At 39.5% G+C, this 23738-nt stretch overlaps 1 protein-coding gene across 1 annotated transcript; it reads left to right on the forward strand.

Moving 5' to 3' along the window:
* Window positions 1-8541: 8541 nt before the first annotated feature.
* Window positions 8542-14280, forward strand: LOC120571833 (IgGFc-binding protein-like). The gene is made up of 5 exons (XM_039820927.1): window positions 8542-9034; window positions 9151-9350; window positions 9886-10260; window positions 10346-10653; window positions 14100-14280. The coding sequence occupies exons 1-5, from the start codon at window positions 8551-8553 to the stop codon at window positions 14278-14280; spliced, it is 1548 nt and encodes a 515-aa protein (XP_039676861.1). The 5' UTR covers window positions 8542-8550.
* Window positions 14281-23738: the final 9458 nt, after the last annotated feature.

Consider the following 23738-nt stretch of genomic DNA (forward strand, 5'->3'; position numbering starts at 1 on the left):
CCATGTTCTGTCCTCCTCATTTTGTTTAGTTAGTTAACATGCTAATTGTTTAGGATTTCAGACATGGCTGCTTGTGTGCCTGGTGAAAAAAATGATGTACAACCTGAAAAGAAAACCCAGACAATTTTGTGAGATATGGGGCAGGTTCACAAATTTCATTGATGTTTTACATCTTGGTACTATTTGAGCCATTGAATACAGAATATAACACTAATGCTACTGTAACCCTGTAACCTATTATCTACTTTAAAGTAACTGTATGTATTTACCCAATATTTCCTTATACATTATTTTCTCCCATTAATTTATATCCAAGAGTTCAAAGGTCAATTTCACAATACACTGTTCTGCAAAAACGCTTTTCTGGCCATAAAGGGGGGACATTTGGTTGGATACTGAATTGGTGACACTAATCTTGAAACAGTGGTGATTGTTTAGATTTTCTGTGCTGCCGGGTTAAAAATGTGTGTGAAGCGTTCACATTTTGTCAAAAAATACACTTAATAACTTTTAATTTGAATAATTCCATCAACGTCTTCACCACATATTAAATGAGTCTGGACAGTCATGGACATAAACTGCGACTTGACTGGTTGGCAGAGGCATACAACCGCAAGGTGGTATTTCTAGTTTCAACAGGTCATTGTTATGTAATATTATGCATTTAAAGATATTTATTTTATTGCCATTATCTTTCTCTCATTCTCTGTCTCCCTAATATCTCTCTGTCATTAGTCGGGTCATGACCAATGGCAGGGAACCATCATTAATGTTATCAGTAACACCTGTGCTTTTCCTACCATAACAAGTCAAAATATCTGCCATGGAAAAAAAACTGCTTTTTCCAGTATATCAAAAATGTAAAATGTACATAAGTCACCATTGTAAAGTAAACTATACAATGAAATTGTGCTCAAGTTCAGGCAGGGCTTTTTTCAGAAGACTGCTGTATTTGGTATCAATATGACTTTGTACTGCACTGTCGCCAATTTTGGTGATTTTAAAATTTTTATATAAACTGAAGGATTATGTATGGCAGCGCCCCAAAAAATTCTGTAAGTCTTTATAATGAGAAACTTTCTTGAAATAATGACTAAGTATCGCAAAATAATGACTCATTGACTTACATGACCTTTTTTTTCATTACAAGACTAAGTTTTCATCTTATTTCTTTCTTTTATTGGTGGAAATGGGCTTCCATAGTTAGGCTAAGTGTTCCTTTATGGATTGAGAAAATGTTGGCACTTGTTAAGTGAAACAAACCATTTAAAAACGCATTGGATTATCTGACAAACACAATGTCAGAGCTGAAAACAGGGTTGTTTTTATTAAATGAACACTGGCATATCTGTGTGTTGTGCGTGACAGTTATAACAATTGCTACTGATATGTATACATGTGCAAACAAAGATGCTTTTACCTTTTACATTGTGTTTCTGCAGATTAAATAAAACAATCAGATACAATATTTATCTCTTTACCTTACACAAAACCTAGCAGCGTACAATTAAGAAACACACCACCACAACACAATACTGTACGGCCATTATCCTGCAGGACATAGCTTTACTTGATCCTTGGCTAAGTATGATAGCATTGAGAGAGAATTATTCATTTAAACAACCCATTATTCTTGTAGGTGGTGACCAAACGGCCACAGTGTCAACAAATAAATCATAATTGTTGAATGATTTACTGTAACACTATAAAGCCAAATCGATGGGCACAAAGCCAGCAGACCATTCACATGTAGGCTACATATAAAATCTGATAACAAAGGTCGCACAGGGACTAAAAGTAATTTTAAATTGGTCTGTATAATAATCACAGTGGTCTTACATCCTCTTATAGGTTCTTTACCCTTTTACCTTCTTTTATTTATTCTTCTCCATTTCACTGCAATTAACTCCTTTGTGACATGGTAAAATATAGTTAACTTGATTCAATTAACATCCGTCTCCCAGTCACAAGGACAAAGACTTTACAAGAAATGTCTCACGTGATGCAGTATTTGCTCACTTCTGGGGAAAAGTCACAAAAAGAAGAAGCTGATTGGTCTATCAGTGGAGATCAGAAAGTATTTAAGCATCCTTAAATCCTGCCCTGCAATCCCTGAATGCCTGCTGATCAGCTCAGGTGAGAATGATTCAGATATCTGAAGTATGGAACAAAGTATTTACTAATTCTGTTTTTAGCTATTTTCTAAAAGGATTTTGAGAATTTTTCTTTTTCGGTTTTGTTTTTCTAGATACTGATGTGAGGATTCATCAAATGTTTCTATACTTTTTTCTTTTCATTTGTTTTGTATATTGCTACTGTATGTAACAAAGATAAGAGACAAAACTGAGGTTTGCTCAGTTATGCTACATATTCACATGTATATGTCGAGATGTGTACACATGCAAGATGGCATGTATTAATAGTAAAAAGCTTAAAAAGTTAAAGAGTGTATCATTTTCCAGATTTATTGGTTTTACTTGTCTTTTTGCTCTGTTAGGTCTTCTCCACTGACAAAATGGGGTTGTTTGTTGTAATCTTTTCAGCTCTTCTGCTGACTGGTAAGTAAATCAAGAATTACTTTTAAAATTATGATAATTTCATGTTATCACTGAAATGTAATGTTTCAGTGATGTTTGTATTTGAGTTGAACTAGATTACAATACAAGTTAAAGAAAAACACCTTGGACTGCAGAATAAATCAATACAAGTAGTCAGCTATAAATAATAAAAGTATACATTAAGATGAACCATGAAACAATAAATAACAAGACTGGACATTAGGATCTTTGAAAGCTTTAAGTAATTGAAATCAACCTTTTTTTCACAAATTGGACACATTTTTCAAACTGTTGTATTATTGTTTGTTATTGTTATAAATGTAATTATGTCACAGAAATGTACATGTATATACTTATATGTTCAATTTAACATACATGCTCATATTAATATTTTGCAGAACCTATTTTTTTAGTTACTGAACTTTTGAGTGTGCTGAGCTTACTTATTTAATCCAATAGAAACAACAGTGAAGGTAAAAAGACTACATACATTTTATTCTTGTTCCAGGATTTTGCAGAGGAGGACCGACGACTCCAACTGCACAGTCAGGCACCTGCTGGGTCATGGGCACTCTTCACTACACATTTGATAGCTATTATTACACCTTTGAGGGGAACTGCACCTACACCTTCGCCAAGAACTGCCATGTTGATCAGGCCCTCCCGGCCTTTGAGGTGGAGACCAAGAACATGATTGAGGGCAACGTACAGCTCCCATCATTGGAGACGGTCACTGTCAATGTTTACGGGATCAACATTGATATAGTTCGCTTTGAGTTTGGTATTGTCCGGGTGAGTCAGTCAGTAGAGTTAAAGGGTTTGGGTTTTATGTTTCTTGTGTTTGCATTGTGTGAATGCTGAATATTGTGATAGGAAATGCTTGAATCTTTAGTGAAATGGGATGCGTAGGCTATATATTTGTATTCATTTAGGGGAAGTAGAGGTCATGTCCTGGACATTGGACTACTTTTTTTTTTTTTAAATAGGTAACTGAATAAATAAAATGTGAAAAATCCAAAAAATTGAAACAAATTTAGAGACCTTTTTGGTTTCTGTTCAAAATGTTATTCCGGTGGTTGAGAAGATGTCAGTGTTTTTAATGGTCTGGTGACAGCCCTCTCTGCTCCAACAACTAGCCCACTCACTTGTTACTTGCCTGGACAAACTTTCCACAAAATGTAATATAAATCTCTAAAAGTATTTTAGATATCCTACTGTCTAACAAACAAATGAAAAAAAGAGAACAGCAACATGAAACATGTTTGGCAAGTGTAATGTGTTGTGACCTTGCTCTCTCTATATATTCAAAAATGTTTTTTTCAGGTGAACTATCAACAATGGAATCTCCCAATCAACTTAAACAACGGCCAAGTGAAGCTTTTCCAGAAAGGTCTGTATGTCGTCATGGAGACAGACTTTGGTCTGACCGTGCAGTATGACTGGAATGAGTACCTTTCAGTCACAGTGCCGGGCAGTTTTACCGGCAGCGTGTGTGGCCTGTGTGGCAACTTCAACAACAAAAAAGAAGACGATCTCACAACTCCCAGTGGCTCAGTGGCCAGCAGCGTGGCAGCACTGGGAGAGAGCTGGAGGGTTCCTGGCACCGATGCCAATTGCCAAGATGGATGTGGTGGCCAGTGTGAAAAGTGTTCTCTCAGTTTAGTTCAGAAATTGGAGAAAGAAATCTTTTGTAGCGCCCTTATACAAAATTTTGTAGAACGTCTAGGTTGTCAACCTGACATTGACCCCAGCATCTTTAAAAGCAACTGCATGCTTGACCTCTGTAGGGGTGAAGCTGTGAACACGTATCTTTGCAACACTCTTCAAGGCTACGCTGACATCTGTCAGAAGTCTGGGGCCAGCGGTCCCAACTGGAGGACTTCTACTCAATGCCGTGAGTAATCCAAAGTTTAAAAAGTCACTACTGAAAACACATGTTAACAAATGCAGTGGTAGAATATAGCTAAGTACATTTACTCAAATACTGTACTTAAGTACACATTTGATCATTAGTTGCAGTCCTATACAAAAAACTTACAATCACTTCAACCAACTACAACTGCAAAATACTGCATTTATATTAATGCAGGAGTAATCATAGTCTAATAAGATAGTATATTAGAGTGTTATGCTGTCAGGAGGCATGTTTTTGTATTCCTTTTACTTAAATACTTTAGGTATCCTAATTTCCTAATTAATTATATAATAATCATAATGTAGTCAGATTCTTGATTAACAATATGAGCAAAAAAGTCATTGGCAAAAACAAGCACATCTAGTGGGCGTACATTGATGGTGCGCATTTTCCCTATATGGTTACATTACAGCCCTACCCACAGCTGCCTGTTACAGCGTTCTCACTCAATACTGAAACAATTTCAAAGATTATTGTTCACATTAGTCTCTTAGACACAAATGCAAAACATAGGGTCCAGGTTGAAAAATACCGAAATTACCCTATAAGTAACATTTTCAATGTAGGACTTTTACTTGTATTAATGCAGTGTGGTATTAGTGCTTTTACTTAAGTAAATGATCTGAATACTTCCTCCACCACAGAATAAATGTGAATAACTGAATTTAAACTGAGGATCTGTCTGCTCTTTGTCCACACAGCTACACCAAAGTGCCCAGAGAACAGCCACTATGAGTTCTGTGGAAGTGGCTGTCCTGCTACATGTGCAAACCCAAACACTCCCACAAAATGCAATGCCACCTGTGTGGAGACGTGTGTCTGTGATGACGGCTTCATGCTCAGTGGCATCAAGTGTGTTCCCAAGGCTCAGTGCGGCTGCATGTACGAGGGTCACTATGTGGAAGCCGGAGCCTCTTTCTGGGGTGATGAGAGCTGCACCAAACGCTACACATGCTCCGCTGGTGGAAGTTTGTCTTCCAATCGGACCAGCTGTCTTGCCGGACAGCAGTGCCAAGTGGTGGAGGGGATCAGAGGTTGCTATCCTGTTAGCTACGCCACGTGTATGGTATCTGGTGACCCACATTTTGTGACTTTTGATGGGGAGCGCTACAACTTCCAGGGCACTTGTGCATATCAAATGGCTGGTGTCTCCTCCAATCAAACCGGCCTGGAACCTTTTAGTGTTGTGTTACAGAATAATGGTCAAGATAAAAAGATTGGATCCGTTGTCAAGCTGGTGGAGGTAAAGGTGTACGGGTTCACCATTGTCATCAGCAAAGAGCACCCTGGCGCTGTTGTGGTAATGTATTTTCCAAAAAGAAATCATACTTGTATGGCTGCAACTAACGATGGTTGTTGTTTTTACAATCAATTACTTGGCACATCATTTTCTCTATTGTGATCGGTCTATAAAACACCAGACAACAACTAAATAGGCCCATCAAAATGGCATTTAATGACACGTCTTTAAATACCTTGCTTTGTTCAACCTGCTGTCCAACACCCAAATATACAGTATATTCAGTTATATGTTTTTAGGATTTTGTAATAGTATTTAAGTATCAATATGAGAATTAGTCTGGATAAAAATTAAAAAAATCTGGATCATAATTGGCTCAAAGAAAGAGAGTGTTTTTTTTTCTCCTATCCTGGAATGTATGTGTGGTGTAACCAGATCTTACTTCACAGAAATAGTGGATGTGGAGATAGTTCTTGCAATGAAATACCATGTGATAATTGATCAGCAGCTCTACATACATGTACTTATGTACTAATTAAATTGATTCATTATAAAACGTACAAACTACTTTATAAACCTTTTTCTCTTTCATTATTATCTTTTTAAGGTTAATGGAGATCTCTCCAACCTCCCTATGACGCTGAACAACAATAAACTCCAACTCTACACGAGTGGCTGGTTTGCTGTAATTGAAACAGACTCCGGAGTAAAGGTGTACTATGACTGGAACAGTGTAGCATTCGTCACAGTTCCCAGTACTTACATGGGCGCAATGCAAGGTCTTTGTGGCAATTACAACCTCAACACCAAAGATGACATGCAGATGAGAGACGGGAAACAAGCCGCCACTTCCAAGGAGCTCGGGCAAAGCTGGAAAGTCGCCGCGATCCCCGGCTGCGTAGACGGCTGCAGCGGCCCCTGCCCTGGCTGTAACGCCACTCAGAGAGAAACCTACAACACCAACAGCTACTGTGGCCTCATCAGCGACCCTGCAGGCCCGTTCCGTGACTGCCACGCCAAGATCGACCCTGCAGGTTTTCTCAATGACTGCATGTATGATGTCTGTCTTTACCAGGGCAGCAGGAACATGCAGTGCAAGACTTTGACCGCCTACACAGCCGCCTGCCAGCTGAAAGGTGCCACAGTGTACTCCTGGAGGTCAGATCAGTTCTGTGGTAAGCACATCTACTATTTATCAGTCAGTTAAATTCTTGTGAGTTTCTTGAACAATTATTCTACAAAAATATTTCTGATCCTGCCTTTTCCCTAGATGCCCAGTGTCCATCTAATAGCCATTACGAGCTCTGTGGCAGCGGCTGTCTCAGTTCATGTCAGAAAGACTCAAACTGTGGAGCTCAGTGCATGGAAGGATGTGTCTGTGAGGAGGGTTACCTGCTGAGTGGAGGTGGATGCGTGTCTGCCGACCAGTGTGGCTGCACACTTGAGGGCAAATACTATCAGCATGGACAGGTCTTTTACCCTGATGCCCTTTGCCAGAAGGAATGCACCTGTAATGGCACAGTAAGGATGACGAGAACAGAGAGTATGGGAGTTATCTGGGTTTATTTTTTTCCAAGATCTGTTTGGAGCAATGGGAATGCATTTTAACATACAACATTGTCAACAATGATCAAGTGGGTATGTCTTTCATATTAGGTGCAGTGTAAGCAGTCCTCTTGTGGTCCATATGAGAAGTGTGAGATGAAGAATTACGTGCGATCATGTCAGCCTTTGAGAAAAGGAGTGTGCTCCATCTCTGGAGATCCACATTACAACACCTTTGACAACACCACATATGACTTCCAAGGCACCTGCACCTACATCGCAACTAAAAGCTGCCACCTGAGCGGCACACGGCTCACTGAGTTCTCTGTGGCAGTGGAGAATGAGAAGTGGTATGCTTTGTCTGACAATCCTAAGGTGTCAGTGACAAAACTTGTAGCAGTAGAAGTTTATGGAACCGTCTTGATCCTTCGCAACAATGAAGCTCAAATGGTTTGGGTACGTTACTAATATAATTGTTTAAAGAGGCCAATTATGCAATAATATAACCAAAAATTTTCACTAACTGTGTATCAAATGTCAACGTGAAAACAATTTTACAATTTGTTAGTAGAGACCAAAAACCGAGCTATAAGTTTGCTAACAAGAAATGTCAATGCAATGTTTACAACTTGTTTCCGCTGCACCCAAGTGGCCAAACAAACCCGTTATTACAGGTTTTAAGGTCCCATGACATGCTGCCTTTTGGATGCTTTTATATAGGCCTCAGTGGTCCCCTAATACTGTATCTGAAGTCTCTTTCCCGAAATTCAGCCAGGGTGCAGAATTACAGCCACTAGAGCCAGTCCCACAATGAGCTTTCCTTAGAACGTGCCATTTCTCTGTCTGTAGCTATTGAGGAGGAGAGAGGCGGGGCAAGGGGGAGGGTGGGGGTGTGGCCTTGACCAACTGCCATGCTTTGCTCGTTTGCAAGGCATGATGTCTCTCTTTCTCAGGGGCGGGCAAAGCAGAGAAAGGAGAGGTAACCTTTCTCCTTATGACGTCATATAGGGAAGATTCCAGATTGGCCCATCTGAGCTTTCATTTTCTCAAAGACAGAGCAGGATACCCAGGGCTCGGTTTACACCTATCGCCATTTCTAGTCACAGGGGGACCACAGGCAGGCTGGGGGAACTCATAATGATGTTAAAAAACCTAACAAATAAATGTCAAATGAGAAGAAATAAAAAAAAAAGATTTATTCTCTGCAGATCAATGGGGTCCTACATCACCTTCCACAAAACCTCCACAACGGTGCAGTGAAGGTTTATCAGGAGGGGGGAAATGACGTCATTATGACTGACTTTGGCCTAAGAGTCACATATGATCTGGTCTACCATGTCACTGTCACTGTCCCTGGAAACTACAATAGCAGAACCTGTGGTCTGTGTGGCAATTTTAACGATGACAAAGCAGATGAGTTCCAGCTGCCGGATGGAAACCTGACCAAGGACTTCCAGACCTTTGGAGCAGCATGGAAAGTGCCCGTGCCTGGAGCTGTTTGTGATGATGGCTGCAGTGGCGACCAGTGCCCCAAATGTGACGATTCTAAAAAAGCTGCAATAGAGGAAAAATGTGCAGTCATCACCAATCCCAAAGGTCCATTTGCTGCTTGCCATGATGTAATTGATCCTGCTTCCTACTTCAGAGATTGTGTCTATGATGTTTGCATGGCCAAAAATGATCAAAGCATAATATGTAACAGTATTGCTGCATATATGTTAGACTGCCAAGACTTTGGCGCAAAGATTGAGAACTGGAGAAGTTCTTCTTTCTGCCGTGAGTCTGCACATTGTTATTATTCATTGTACACTGTGAAATCTGACTCCACATCTGTTCAACACATTTACATTTACTGTAAAAAACAACTCCTAACTACTATTATTTGAATACAGCTTTTACATGCAGTGCTAGCAGCCATTATGAAACCTGTCTACTGCCTTGTACCTCTCCATGTCCTGGTCTCGTTGAAACCCTCACATGCACTACGACTTGTGTTGAGGGCTGTGCCTGTGATAAAGGCTACTACTACAATGGAACTGGCTGTGTGCCCTTTGACCAGTGCAGCTGCTATTACAATGGCCAAACTTACAAGGTAAGAAGATAACATATTGTTAATGTATTATACATCTGATAAAGTAAAACTGCGGTTTAAGACTCCATTAATAATGGACCCGATGGCATTCAGTCTATTGATTAGGATTACCTGCCATGATTTTTTTTTTTTGAGATATCCATCTGACTTTGATCTCTTAACCTTTGATCTAGTGTCATCATCAGGTCATAATTTAAGTGAACCGTACTCTGGTTACTGACCAAATACCAGCAAAACTAATGCCTATCAGCCTCAGCTTCACTTTGTGTTTAGTGCCAATTGGCAAATGTTAGCATTCTAGCATGCTAAACTAAGCTGGAGAACATGATAAACATTATACCTGCTAAACATCAACATGTTAGCATTGTTATTGTGAGCATGTTAGCATGCACATTAACATTTAGCTCAATACAATGCTGTGCCTGAAAGTAAAGAGTTCACCCCAACTACAATACACTCTATCAACTAGCAAAAAATGGCATAAAATATGATATGGTACCTTTTAGCATTAACCTAACCATTTGTCTTGTTGCAGGTCGGAGAGTCGATTATAACTGATGATTGTCACAGGATTCACACCTGCCAGGCCTCTGGAGTGGTTCTGTCTAAAAACATTACATGCGACCCCAACGAGAGCTGCCTGGTCAAAAATGGTGTGATGGGCTGCCACATTCAGCATTGCTTTTTGGACGCAAATGGCACCCTCACTGAATTTAATGGCGATAGTGGTACCATAACAGTGCCAGGAGCCTATGAGCTTATCCAGAGCTGCAACTTCTCTCAGATATCAGACTGGTTTAGGGTGGTGGTGAAGTTGGAGATGTGCACACCTGGTGTCAACACTATCAAAGCTGTGTATGTGTTCTTTAATGAAATGATGATCACAGTCGACAACAAACATAATGTCTGGGTAAGTGCCTGGATAAAGATATGACATTAAAGTTACCTTAAAAATGAATGTGTGTTACTAAAAAGTGTTCAATCTGTGTTCTCAGACAAATGGTAGAGCGTTGACTCAAACCACTTTCTCCCAGAACAATGTAAAAGTGGTGGTTTCTGACAATACAGTGAGAATTAACAGCACGTCCAGCCTTCAGGTGTCCTTTTCTTCAACTAATGAACTTGCCATTAGTGTCAGTGACAAAGTAGCTGACATGGTATGTGGGGCATGTGGGAAGACCAGGCCTACTGACAAGACAATACCAGATCTGAGAGAGAGACCTCTGGTCTCTCTTCACGGGCCCAGTACTGCCTTTGCGTCACTGAACATTGGGCAGTGGACAGCTCCTGATTTCCCCCAATGGTAAGTCACATAAATTACTTCCAAGTAATGACTCTTAGTGGCACAAAAAGAACAGAAATTGGCAATGTTGCTTAAACTATATACAAATCAGATAGCTATTATTGTTGTCATAATCATTATTTCTTCCTCGTAGAATATGTTACGGTATATGCAGATTATATGATTATTATTTATTGACATTTGGCTTCATTAACATTTCTTTTTCAGTGGTTTGTAAATTCCAGTCCTGCCAGCTTTTCATCAACTGCATTGTAGCATCATTGATTCATGAAATTATTTTCTATTTATATAAATGCCATATCCACGTAATTCCCATTCCTTGCTACATTTCAATTGTCAAAATTCTGAAAAACATGTTTGTTTTGTAAAACATCTGTAATAAAACAGCTTCCAACTTTATTGATATTTTGCTTGGCAATAAATATCCAACTATCAAACACTCAAAATAATGATATGCATCTTACTGTGTATTCAATAAACAATGTGTTTGTCTTATGTGTAACTGTGTGTGTGAATATCACATTTGTTTAACCACCAGCCAACCATTGCATTAAAAGACAATTCCGGCGCAAAATGAACCTAGGGGTTAATGACATATGTGTCATGAGTCAACCGTTATCTGGGATCTGTTTTCATGCTAATCGAATGTGTCTCTAGGTTGAAACAAGCTAGTGCAAACCGGTGATTAGCTTCTAACGCTAGCCTTTGGGACAGAGAGTAAATCAATATTTCTACACCACTAACAAGGCTCAAAATAGCACCACACTTCAACGGTAGTATAATAAGCGTCCCTACATGTAAACCGAAGCATTGAGAACAAGTGTACAGAGTTTATTAAAAAGATAAATTATAAAGACTGTACCGTTCATGTATACAGGCACCCTCTGCCCCTAAGGCTAGCGTTAGAAGCTAATCACTGGTTTGCGCTAGCTTGTTTCAAGCTAGAGACACATTCGATTAGCATGAAAACATATCCCAGAGAACGGTCGATTGGATTAAAGAAGTGTCAATAAACCAGAGCACGTTTTTCTCCCATCCTGGAATGCTATGTGGAGTAACCAGACCCTCCCCTGCTCCGCAGCATGTGTATGGTCTGGCAAAGTGAGACTATGAAGAATAAGACCATACCAGCATCTAGATGGACAAAAGTGATTTGAAAACTAGGTGTTACCAAAATATTGGTAGATTGGAAGATAAACAAGATTTCTCCATTGAAATCATCACATTTACAATTTGTATTATATTTTTAAAGGTTAACTACTATTTAGCATTTTCAGGTTCATAATTGTATTTTGTGTTTGTACTTGAACATGTTTACATGCTTTAATGTTAAAAAAGCACTTTATCTTTCACATACTTCCCATGAATGCTGCTCCTGTATTCACCCTCAGTCTGAGATGCTCTGTTGGAGTGCCTGTCTCTTTAAGCCCCCCTCACGACAAAGCCCAGTCTGTTCTGATTGGCCAGCGTTTTTCCGCAACTCTGAGTCTCCTAAAATCTCCATTCTGCTCAGGCTTGCTAGGTCCGTAGTTTTCCCGCGTATTTGGGCTACTTTTAAAGTGTTGTGCGGGTTGCATTTTTTGTCCGCTGGTTGTGTAGCCCAGACCCACATACAGGACGTGCCTACAGCCCAGCACCTGCCTCTCCAGCAAAGGCAGCAAACGGACTAGGACACAGTTTACAACAAAACAGGTTAGTTAGTGCATCAGTGAATTGGTGTACATTCACAGAGATTTATTTATTAATGATTATATAATGTATCTAATTACACAAGGCAAATTTAGGACCTAGGTGAAATAACTTGGGGAAAAAAGCTTTTAAAACTGGTATACTAAACATGTATTGTGTGTAGATATTACAATACATTTGGCAATTAATGCTGTTGGACTTTAAAAGCAGTGTAAGGGTTAGTGTATTATGTTTTGGTAGGGGAATATTTTGAGTTCTGGTGTTGGGGAGGTTTTATAGGCCATTGGGCTGGTTTTGGGCTGGTTTTGATTGTCCATTGGGCTGGGTTTGTCATACAGATCAGGCAACCCTTGTTCCTGTTGTTTTTAGTAGTAGAGTACATTGCATTCAGAACAGTTGGAAATCTGAACATATTAGCTCACAGTGCTTTCTCAGAAATACGTTAACCTCATTATTATTAATTATTTTTGCCATATTTAACATCCAACAATTCAGCATTATAACATTATAGATATGACAAAAATATACGGAAAAGCATAATATGTCACCTTTTACACAAAGCAAAACAAGACAAAGACGTGTTAGTCAGTATGACTGTCTGCTTATGATACATTGATGACATTACTGCTTTATTCAAATATGGTTTAATATTATGGTATAATGGTATACTATATATATATATATATATATATATATATATATAAATATATATATATATATATATATATATATATATATATATAGTATACCATTATACCATAATATTATACCAATATATATAATATATTATTCTATACTCTGAGTTAGTTCCTAAAGATGTAAATGACAGAGACCAAAGATATGTCTAATGCATACATTTAATGGTTGGTAGGATATAATAACCATAAACTGGATGAAAGTACTCTCACCAAACCTAACTCTATAGATTCAAAGGCTTAAAGTCTACACAATAGAGTATATGACAGCACAACTCTACAAAGACGAAGAGTAATATTATCTGAGATGAGATTATGAATTTACTTAGTTTGCAAGTAGGCCTACTGATTAACTCTGTGCCTAATGTCAAGAACTGTGAAAAACAGTTGTATCTTTACTTTTTTAAATAAATAAAGTTGAAATATATTTGGGATAATTGAACCTCAAGATGTTGAGGGTGACAAAAGTACCAACTTAGTTTTAATTTGTCCTGAAATATTCAAAACATTGGGTTTCTAATAAGAACCATAACACATTCTAGTTACACTAATAATGAATGTAACTTTCTTTATCTTTATCTACTTTTGTTGTTTGATTAATTCAGTTTATTTGATGCTTTCACATGTAAACTTTCTGAAGCCCTTGCTCTTCTAGAAATAAACAAAGAAGAACATTTTGATTCACTGTTGAATATGAAGTTTATTATGCAATTATTTCATTAAAAGCTTGAGAACTGTAAAATAAAGCTTTCAGAGCTGCTTTATTGTTGAATTTTCTGCAGATGATGATACTGTTGCGTTGATCTTGGTGTTGAGAAGATGATCTTTCTTTCACAACTCACTGCAAAAAGACAACAGATATATTTTCACATGTATTCTTTAATGTGTGGATCCACCAGACCTCATATTGTAATGGTATTCAGAAACAATTTCTTATTATTTCTTTCCTACATGGATTGTCTAATGTTAGGTATTTACTGATAACCCAAACATAATCTCAGGAAATGAGTCCACTGTCACACAGATAAACCTCATTTCAACCTTATTTGTCATACTCTCCAGGCTGTATCCCACTCACCAGGTAGGGAAGTCCTGCGCAGAAAATGAGGCCATGTACTCCTGCATCATTTCCTGCGAGAAGCCCATGGTGTCTCTGAAGGGCAGGAATTTGTCACATGCTCCGCACAACTTGTCTGCCATGCTGTCACTCACAGTTACAATGAGCTCCTGGGTGTTGCTGTAAGACAGCTGGAAGTGTGACATCTGCTCGATAATTGTGGTTTTCTCACTGCGTCTCACAAAGATATTATTTCCAGGCAGGCTGGGAAGAGTCACCTTTTTACCATTGACCTGTAAACAGCATGAGTTCTTATTACCGGTGTGTGTATATATATATATATATATATACATACACACACACACACACACACATATATATATATATATATATATATATATATATATATATATATATATATATATATATATATATATATGTGTGTGTTTATATATATATATGTATGTATATATATATATATATGTGTGTGTATATATATATATATATATATATATATATATATATATACATTTGACAATGAAATTATGAAATATTATGAAATATGAGTTCAGTAAGAGGCTAGTGCCAGGAGATGGTTAGATTAGCTTAGCGTAACGACTGGAAACAAGTGCAAACCGCTAGCCTTATTGCACTTGCCTACCAGCATCTCTAAAGCTCACTACTTAATAACTATAAAACATTGTATCTTGTTTCTTTAATCCATACAAAAACTGAAGTGTGCTGGACTATTTTTTGGCTGGGAGCTATGACTGGTCTTTGCTCCTGTGAATAACTGTATTTCACAAAAATGTTGAACTACTCCTTTAAAAATACCCACCCAGGTCTCCTGTTTCTCAGTAACAGTGACACTCAGGTCATTAAAGTAGACGTAAACAGCGACAACACTCTTTAAACCAGTCACAGTGCATTCCTGGAGCTTGGCGACAACTCTGAACCAGTCAGCAGCAGATTCTTCACAATGTGTGATGATCTCATAAACTCCCATGACAGAAATAGTGCAGACACTGTCAGTGTCTCCATCCGACACTGTTTTGGTTGGCAGCCAAGGATACCATTGTTGAGTTGGCAGTTCTCTGTAACACTGCATGAAAAGTCTTCGCACTCGACTTCACCAGATGTTGTACAGTTGCAGCGCTGCTGACAGTTGTCAGATAGCACAGACTCGCCAATCTAAAGAAGAGAGTAAAGCAATTAACAGTATGTTAGTCTAGATTTCTATGCTGGTCAGACAAGTTTATAAAAAATATTCTTCTTTTTACTAGATTCATTGTACAAACGGTGTGTGATATACTAGAGAAATTGTTTTTGTTTTATTTTTTGTACTGAGATACTGTATGTAGACCTCTGACACTGTACATATTTAGTTGGTGTAAACATCATGCAATGCTTGTATGTACAGTATGTATGGAAGGTATGGGTGCTTTGAGTCTGCAAATAAAACCATAATATACCAATGTACTGTACATTTCCAGCATACCAAGTTTTTTGGCAGATCTTCAGGTAGTAGTTGAAGCCGTTGGTTTCCATTTATTCATTTGAATTTCCATTCCAAATGCTATAATGTAGAAAGACTTGACACTAGCTTGAGATCTAATCTACCACACTGAATTTGAATACTGTTATTTCCACCAGACCTCATATTCCCAGAGTTTTTGGGAAATAAAAGTTGGACATATGTTCGCTAGGTGGCCAGAAACATTCTTCAAATGAATGCTGAAAAAGGAAACTGTTTGCTAACAAGTTTTGCCCTTTGCAAATTTGATATTATGTCAATGTTGCGTATACAGCCTGTTTTGCTGAAATAAATTGTAATGCATGTTTAAGCGATGTGCAAAAGTTATTAAACTTCATTTGCAAGACCTTTCTGTCAAATGCATTAACATAGAATGTAACTTTGATAGAAAATGATTAAGAGGACTAAATGTGACGGCTTGCCTATTTTTAACTTAAAGTTTCTGAAATGAGTGCAGACCAATGGCTGCCTGGAAAGCAGGTATTCAATCTAAAAACATACAGAATGCTTCGAAAACTTGACAGCGGACTGGCACGACCATTGTAGTAACAACTGCAATCCTCCAGGGCAACACAGCTAGTCCCATTGAAGAAGTAGCCTTCATTACAGGCGCATCCCTCAGCACACGTGGTGTTGCAGCTGATGATGTCGGTGAGACCAGGACACGGAGAGCCACAGGTTTCAGAGCAGATCTCGTAGTGACTGTTTTCAGAACACTTAATAGCTACAAAAGAAAGCATATTCAGATGAACTAATGCAACAATGGCATAACACTAAATTCCTGGACAATGAAGATACATCTAGACAAAATCTGTATCTGTATAAAAAAGTGGCATAGTTACGGACAAATATGTGAGTTCTTAAAGGTGGAGTTTTATTAAAATTACAAACATTTTACATTTAGTTTTTCTCACCAAAACCCATTGTGTGTATCCTTAACCTCTAACAAACATGTTCAATACATTCCCTTCCTCACTGAATTTTTGCGAAGACGGTCTTCTTATTTGCCAATGTTTTATTGTAAAAAACATTGTAATATTTCTTCGCACATTACCACCACCAACTGTCAATCAGCAACATAATGTCAGACCACATACAAACAAAACGGGCACGTAAAAGACAGGGCTCCATAGTGCTACTGGCAGTCAAAAACTCCATAGAGTACCTTTAATGGTTTCGCAACATTACAACAAAATTATGAGATAGAAAAGTGCTGGATGAAGAAATAAAGGTAATAACATTTAGCATCTGAGTTAAGCTGAGTAAAGGAACATCATTCATCACACAGACAACAGTACTTACGGCAGAAATCAGGCATCCTCCAGTTGTCGATCTTTACTCCAATGGTCTGACAGTCAGTCAAGTACGCTGAGATGCTGTTGCAGAGTATGTTACGTTTTCCCTGAGACATGCAGACATCATAGACACAATCTCTGTAGTAAGACTCAGGATTTAGTTGGTTGTGGCAGGCAGCAAAGGCACCAGTAGAATTTGTGAGACACCTACAATCTTCCTCAAAGATTTTCTTTAGTGTGCTGTTACATTTGGGGCACTGGTCGCCACTGCAGCCATCTTCACAGACCACCCCCGGCACGGCCATTTTCCAGGCTGCTCCAAGGGTCTGGATGTCCTTGGTAATATTTCCATCAGGTAGCTCAAACTCATCTATCTCAGTGTCTTTAAAATTGCCACACAGGCCACAAGTTTTGCCCTTGCAGTTTCCAGGAACAGTGATGGTAACTTTGTAGATCATATCATAAGTCACCTTCAGGCCAAAGTCAGTTATGATAGCATAGTGAAAGCCCTCTTGGAAGACTTCCACTTGTCCCTCATTGAGGTTAAGAGGAATGGTTGTCAAGGTGCCATTTACCTGTAGAACAGAAAGAAAAAGATCAGCTCATTTTATTTTTATTAAGTCCAAGTTAAAATGAATGAATAGATGAAAAATCAACAGTCTCTAAACAATGTCACTAACCATGATCGTTTTAAGTTGATTCATTTGGAGGACCAACGTTGTGCCGTACACCTCCACAGCAACAAGCTTGGCTACAGACACATTATGCTGGTCTGTCTGTGTCCACTTCTCATTCTCCACTACTACAGAGAAGTCTCTGAGCCGTGAACCCTCCAGATGACATGATTTAGCTGCAGTGTAGGTGCAGGTGCCTTAGAAGTCATAGGTATGGTTGTCAAAGGTTGTGTAATGTGGATCACCAGCTATTGTGCAGGTTCCATTTCCCACTGGATGACATGATCAAACATTCTTTATCAGGGCACACGTCTCATATGGCCCACAAGAGTGTGTCTCACAATGCATCTAAGGTAACAGTGATATTTTTAGAACAGGTAGAGTAAAACGTGGTCAGTAATTGAATTGCTACTGTATATAAAGCTTACCTTTCCATTGCAGGTGCATTTTTGCTGACAGTCGGGTGACAGAAAACTCTGCCCTTTCCTATAATATTTGCCTTTGTGCATGCAACCACACTGCTCAACAGGTACACACTTGTGTTCACTCAGTAGGAAGCCGTCATTGCACACCCATCCTTCCTGGCAGGGCTTCTTGCAGCCAGGGGGAGGTAACCCAGTGTCACAGGTTGCATGGCACACATTGCCACAGTGTTCATAGTGACTGTTGTGAGGAAACATCATCTTAGATATGGGACAGAAGTCATCTTTCCTCCACTGGGACACATTGACTCCTTTGCTTTGGCATTCTAAAGTGTAACTGCGAAGATGGTGACACCAGGAACCTTTCTTGCCATCATAAAGGCACACATCATACACACAACTCTGAAAAAAGCTTTCAGGATGTCTGATGGCATGGCATTTGCTGAAGGGGCCTGAGGACTTTCGTATTAAACCGCAGTACCTATCTGTCTCATATTTCTCTTTCTGGGTGATGTCACAGCTGAGACAGTCACTGCTCTTCTTACAGCCATCAACACAGCCTGGGATCTTGGCAACCCTCCAGCTTTTTCCTAGGTCCTCTGCAGACGTCACCTGCGTGCCATTCTTTAACTGCAGGTCATCTCTGGGGTTGTGATTGTAATTCCCACACAGACCACACATGGCATCAGCATATATACTGGGAACTTTGACATGAACTGTCGAACACCAGTCATAGAAGACTTGCAGGCCAAATTCAGTCTTGATCTCAGCAAAGTCACCAACCTGGTAGACTGTGAAATTACGTTTGAGTTTGACTGGTAAATTGATAAGTTCTCCATTTATCTGCAAAACAAGACTGATTAATCCCAGACTGGACAAGATGAAAAAATCAATCACTGTGATAACTTTGCTTCAATGTATCTCACCAAGACTGAGCCTTTGTGGTTTCTTGAGACAACAATGGAAGTTTCATAAACTTTGACCTCCACCAGCTTTGCACCAGAACCAACTCTTGTACCATGGGCATCATTTTGCACAAAAACTTCAAACTTTTGCAGGGAAGGATCTTTTGAGCAGACCCCAGCCAGTTGATACACACAGGTGCCCTGGAAGTTGTAATCATGCCTATCAAAGGTCTCTAAGTGAGGGCCACCACTCATGCTGCACTCAGCGTAGGCCATCGGGTGACATCCGATAAGGTCATCAATCACCTTGCACTCATACCCCTGGGGACAACCTGGTTTCTCACAATCAACTTCCTTGGTGGTTTTGTTGCATGTGCACCTCTCGGTACAGAGGTGATCAGTAAAGGCTCCAGGCTCTATGTAGAGGCTCTTATCTTGGTACAAGCAGCCACACTGGGCCTTACGGACACACTCAGTGCCACTAAGCAGGAAGCCCTCGTCACAGACACAGGTCTCCACACAGCTTTTGTGCATGTGGGTTTTCACAAGTGACACAAGTGACACAAGTGACACAACAATGACGGGGCAAGCAAGCCCGCAGAACTCATAATGGCTGTTCTCTGGACATGAGGGTAGAGCTATTTCAGACAAAATCACAATATGTTACCATCACAGAATAAGGTTGGAACTCAAAAAGTAAGATATTTCTAAAACTCTTTAGTTACTCACAACAATGGGCGAGGTGCCTCCAGTCATGAATTTTGATGCCGGCCCTCTGACAGGCGTCAGCATAAATCTGTAAGCTGTTACACAGGAAGTTCTTCATTCCCTCACCCATGCACATATCAAACAAACAGATCTCATGAAAGACTTTGGGGTCAATGACAGCATTACAGTCACTGAGTGGTCCATCCATGATGTGAGTGAGTAAACTGCAGAACATCCTGGCAGTCAGGGTGTGAAAAAAGCTTTCATTATCACAGGTGTCACACTGGCCCGAGCATTCATCTTGACAATGAGCATCATCCGTTGCATTAGGAACCCTCCAGCTCTTGCCCGGGGCCACTACACTGCTCATCTGTGAGCCAGTAAGCGTCACTAAGTCATCCTCCTTCTTACTGTTGAAGTTGCCACACAGGCCACACACCTTGCCAGAAAAACTGCCTGACACTGTGATGACAAGATACTCCTTCCAGTCATACTGCACGGTCAAGCCAAAATCTGTCTCAACAATGACAGGCCGCTCTGGGATAGCTTCACCTTGCCATTGCCCATGTTGATGGGGAGATTCCACAATGTGTAGTTCATCTAAAACATATTCACTGATATTTTTGAATTAAGTGAATAACATAAAAGTAACATAAAAAGTTCAGTTTGTTAAAAGACCTTACTTACCCTGACAAGGCCAAACTCTGATCGCACAATGGTCATAGTGTACCCATACACCTTAATAACCACCTTGCCAACAAATGTGACTTTTGAACCAGCACGTTGGTCATTCTGAGCATCAACCTCAAAAGCTGGGTGACCTTCATCCAGATGGCAGTTCTTGACCATTGTGTAGGTGCAGATGCCCATGAAGTTGTAGTAGTTTCCGTCAAATGTGTGATAGTGAGGATCGCCCATGGCCCAGCAGGTACCTGCTTTGATGGCTGGTAGTTTTTTGACGCATGTTGGGGAGTTTCCTTTCATCTGGCACTCTTCATCTTCTGAACATTTCATTGTGCTGCAATCATGTTTCTCTGACACAATGTAAGAAGAAGAGAGGACAAATTAACCATTTACATGTACTGTACATTTTACTGTACTATACTGTTATATTATACCATGCCAGTAGATGTTAAGCTATGCTATACTACGTAGTTTTATTATTATGCAACATTACGCTGTTTTACAATATACTTAAAGGTGCAATTAATATTTTTTTACATAGACAAATAATGGAGAAAAAAAGAATACATCCACAGAGCCTTTAGAAAGTTAAAATTATGATTGTAAATCAATCATTTAAAAAATGTTGGCAGGTCCAAAATGAATGTTTTGTAGATCTCCTTAAGATGTCTGATATTTGGTTCCAGCTTCTAAAAAGGCTTGTGAGCCAATAGTATAATCATGCTATGCTAGTCTATGCTATAGCACACAATGCCATGCTATGGTATGTGATGTTACAATATACTATATTATGTAATGCTATGCTAAACTATGACTATGGTATGCTGAACTGTATATGTTATGCTGTGCTACACATGTTGTGTTGTGCTTGATGATATGCTATGCCGCCCTTTAAAGGTCCCATGACATGGTGCTCTTTGGATGCTTTTATAAGACCTTAGTGGTCCCCTAATACTGTATCTGAAGTGTCTTTCCCGAAATTCAGCCTTGGTGCAGAATTACAGCCACTAGAGCCAGTCCCACAATGAGCTTTCCTCAAAACGTGCCATTTCTTTGTCTGTAGCTATTGAGGAGGAGAGAGAGGGGGGACAAGGTGGAGGGTGGGGGTGTGGCCTTGACCAACTGCCACTTTGCTCATTTGAACGCCATGATGTCTCTCTCTCATGGGTTGGCCAAATTCTCTGGGCGGGCAAAGAAGAGAAAGGGGAGGTAACCTTGCTTGTTATGACCTCATAACAAGCAAAATTCCAGAACGGCCCATCTGAGCTTTCTTTTTCTCAAAGGCAGAGCAGGATACCCAGGGCTCGGTTTACACCTATCACCATTTCAAGCCAATTGGGGACCATAGGCAGGCTGGGGGAACGCATATTAATGTTAAAAAACCTCATAAAGTGAAATTTTCATGCCATGGGACCTTTAATGTAGTGAACGTACTATCCTATGCTGTGCTATACACTTGATTGCATTATATTGTGTGATTATATTGTGATTATTTAACCTACCTGCTGGGTCAGCAGCTGCAGGGGATCCATAACCATTAGAATAAGCAACACCAAAACTGTAGACTCCAAATGGAGAGTCAGGGTGAGATATCTGATAGAAGTTTGCCCCAGTGCTATAGTATATCTCAGCCCAGGAGAAATCCGTCCAATCTACTTTTTGCCACTTAAGGCTAACAGTCTGGGGTGTGGGGTCAATTTTGATGCCATCCAAGTCTTTGTTCTGAGCCACAACTATGATGTTGTTGTAGAAATCATCCTGTCCCTCCAGAGAGTAGGAAGTACTGAACTGACTTGTGGGCAGTATAGTCATCAGGAAGGGATCAAAATACTGTAGTTCATCATCAGGGCCCCCATTGAATTCAAAAAGGACCTGGATACCCTTGTCAGATGTCAAATACATAGCATGAGGCCACAGAGTAGAGCTCGAGAGTTTGTCCTGCAAACATAGAGTAACCCTGGACCTTTCCATTAACATTTACAGTTATTTTGGTGTGCTGGGATGCTTGGACAAAAACATTGTCTTATGAAGAGGAAAAAATGTTATGATAAGGCAGGGGGGCAATGATGAATTCTTTCACCCAGCTGTTTACAGGAAGAAGTTGTTCATAGACGTGGTTGCAGTAGGTGTACTTCTGGACACAGCTTTGTCCCGAAGAGACGGCAACAGGAAGGTGTGAGACTACATTAGTACCTCTCAGGTTATCCTGACTCTGAACCTGCACAGTCTCAAATGCCTCTAGCTTTAGGGTCATCTTGCTTCCTCTCCTATAATATTTCCCTTGGAATCTGACAGAGCCCTGCAGGAAAATCTCAACAGAGTTGGGCTCCTTGTGGTTGGTGATTGAAAATTCTTTAAAGGTGTCTTTCTGAGGGCTGGAAGGAGTGAATATATAATACTCAGTCCCCCAGTCCTTCACTGGGTGAATCACAGAGGTGTCTGCAGTGTATTGCTTAAAGTTGAGAGACATCACAGTGACATCTTGGCTAGCCTCGATCAGCACAGTCTGATGGGTCTTTCCACTGCCTCTCATTTCTACACTGTCAGGTAGCTTAAATGATACACTCTTACCAGGATTGATGTCCTTCTCATAGACCTCACCCACAGCAGACACCTTGACCTTTGTGCTGCCTTGTGAAGAGGGCAGAGCTGCAACCTCAACCAAGAAGCGAGTATCCCTACCATCACTCCCAAGGTTTTGCATGAAAGATGTGGCAAACTCTTTTCCTGCTGGTGAAGCAGAGCAGAGTCCTGAGAAAAGCACAAGGATGAAGAGAGAAGGGTATGAAAAACCCCAAAGTGTAACATCATTAAATGATGTGGCAATAGAACTGTATGTAAAAAAATTGTTACAAGTTTAACAAAACACACGTTTTTATGACTTTATATACTTCATATTTTGATTGTGTTTTGTATACATTATCTGAATCTGCAAAGTAATTAGTGACTAAAGTTATCAAATAAATGTAGTGGAGTAAAAAGTATAATATGTTCCTCTAACATGCAGTGGAGTAGAAGTAATAGAAAATGAAAATACTTAAGTAAATATCCTCAAAAAATGTACATAAGTACAGTCCTTGAAATAAATGTATATTAGTTACTTTCCATCACTGTTAAATGCAATAAAATATTGTTCTGACAGTGTGAAACTTTAAATATAGGAATATTACATACTAGTATTGAGTGATACACCTACAGTATGTTATTTTCTCAGGAAGACATTTCAGGCATGGATAGAAGTAATAAGTTGCCTTCTTTAGTTGACTTACCAACCAGCAGTAAACCCACCAGACAGTACACCAGCCCTTCCATTGTTAAACACAAAAAACACCTAAAAACATTGCTAAGATTAACCACCTAATATTAAAACTTAAGAAAACAACAACATAAGTCTTGGAGACATACATAAAGGTTTTTGGGGT

The sequence above is a fragment of the Perca fluviatilis genome, chromosome 13, assembly GCF_010015445.1.
Source record: "Perca fluviatilis chromosome 13, GENO_Pfluv_1.0, whole genome shotgun sequence".
NCBI lineage: Eukaryota > Metazoa > Chordata > Actinopteri > Perciformes > Percidae > Perca > Perca fluviatilis.

Coding starts and splice junctions, on each gene's coding strand:
- LOC120571833 (XM_039820927.1), top strand. CDS start 8,551: ATGACTGACTTTGGCCTAAGAGTCACATATGATCTGGTCTACCATGTC. Junction 9,351..9,885: donor ACAATGGCCAAACTTACAAG/GTAAGAAGATAA, acceptor GTCTTGTTGCAG/GTCGGAGAGTCGATTATAAC. Junction 10,261..10,345: donor ACAACAAACATAATGTCTGG/GTAAGTGCCTGG, acceptor CTGTGTTCTCAG/ACAAATGGTAGAGCGTTGAC.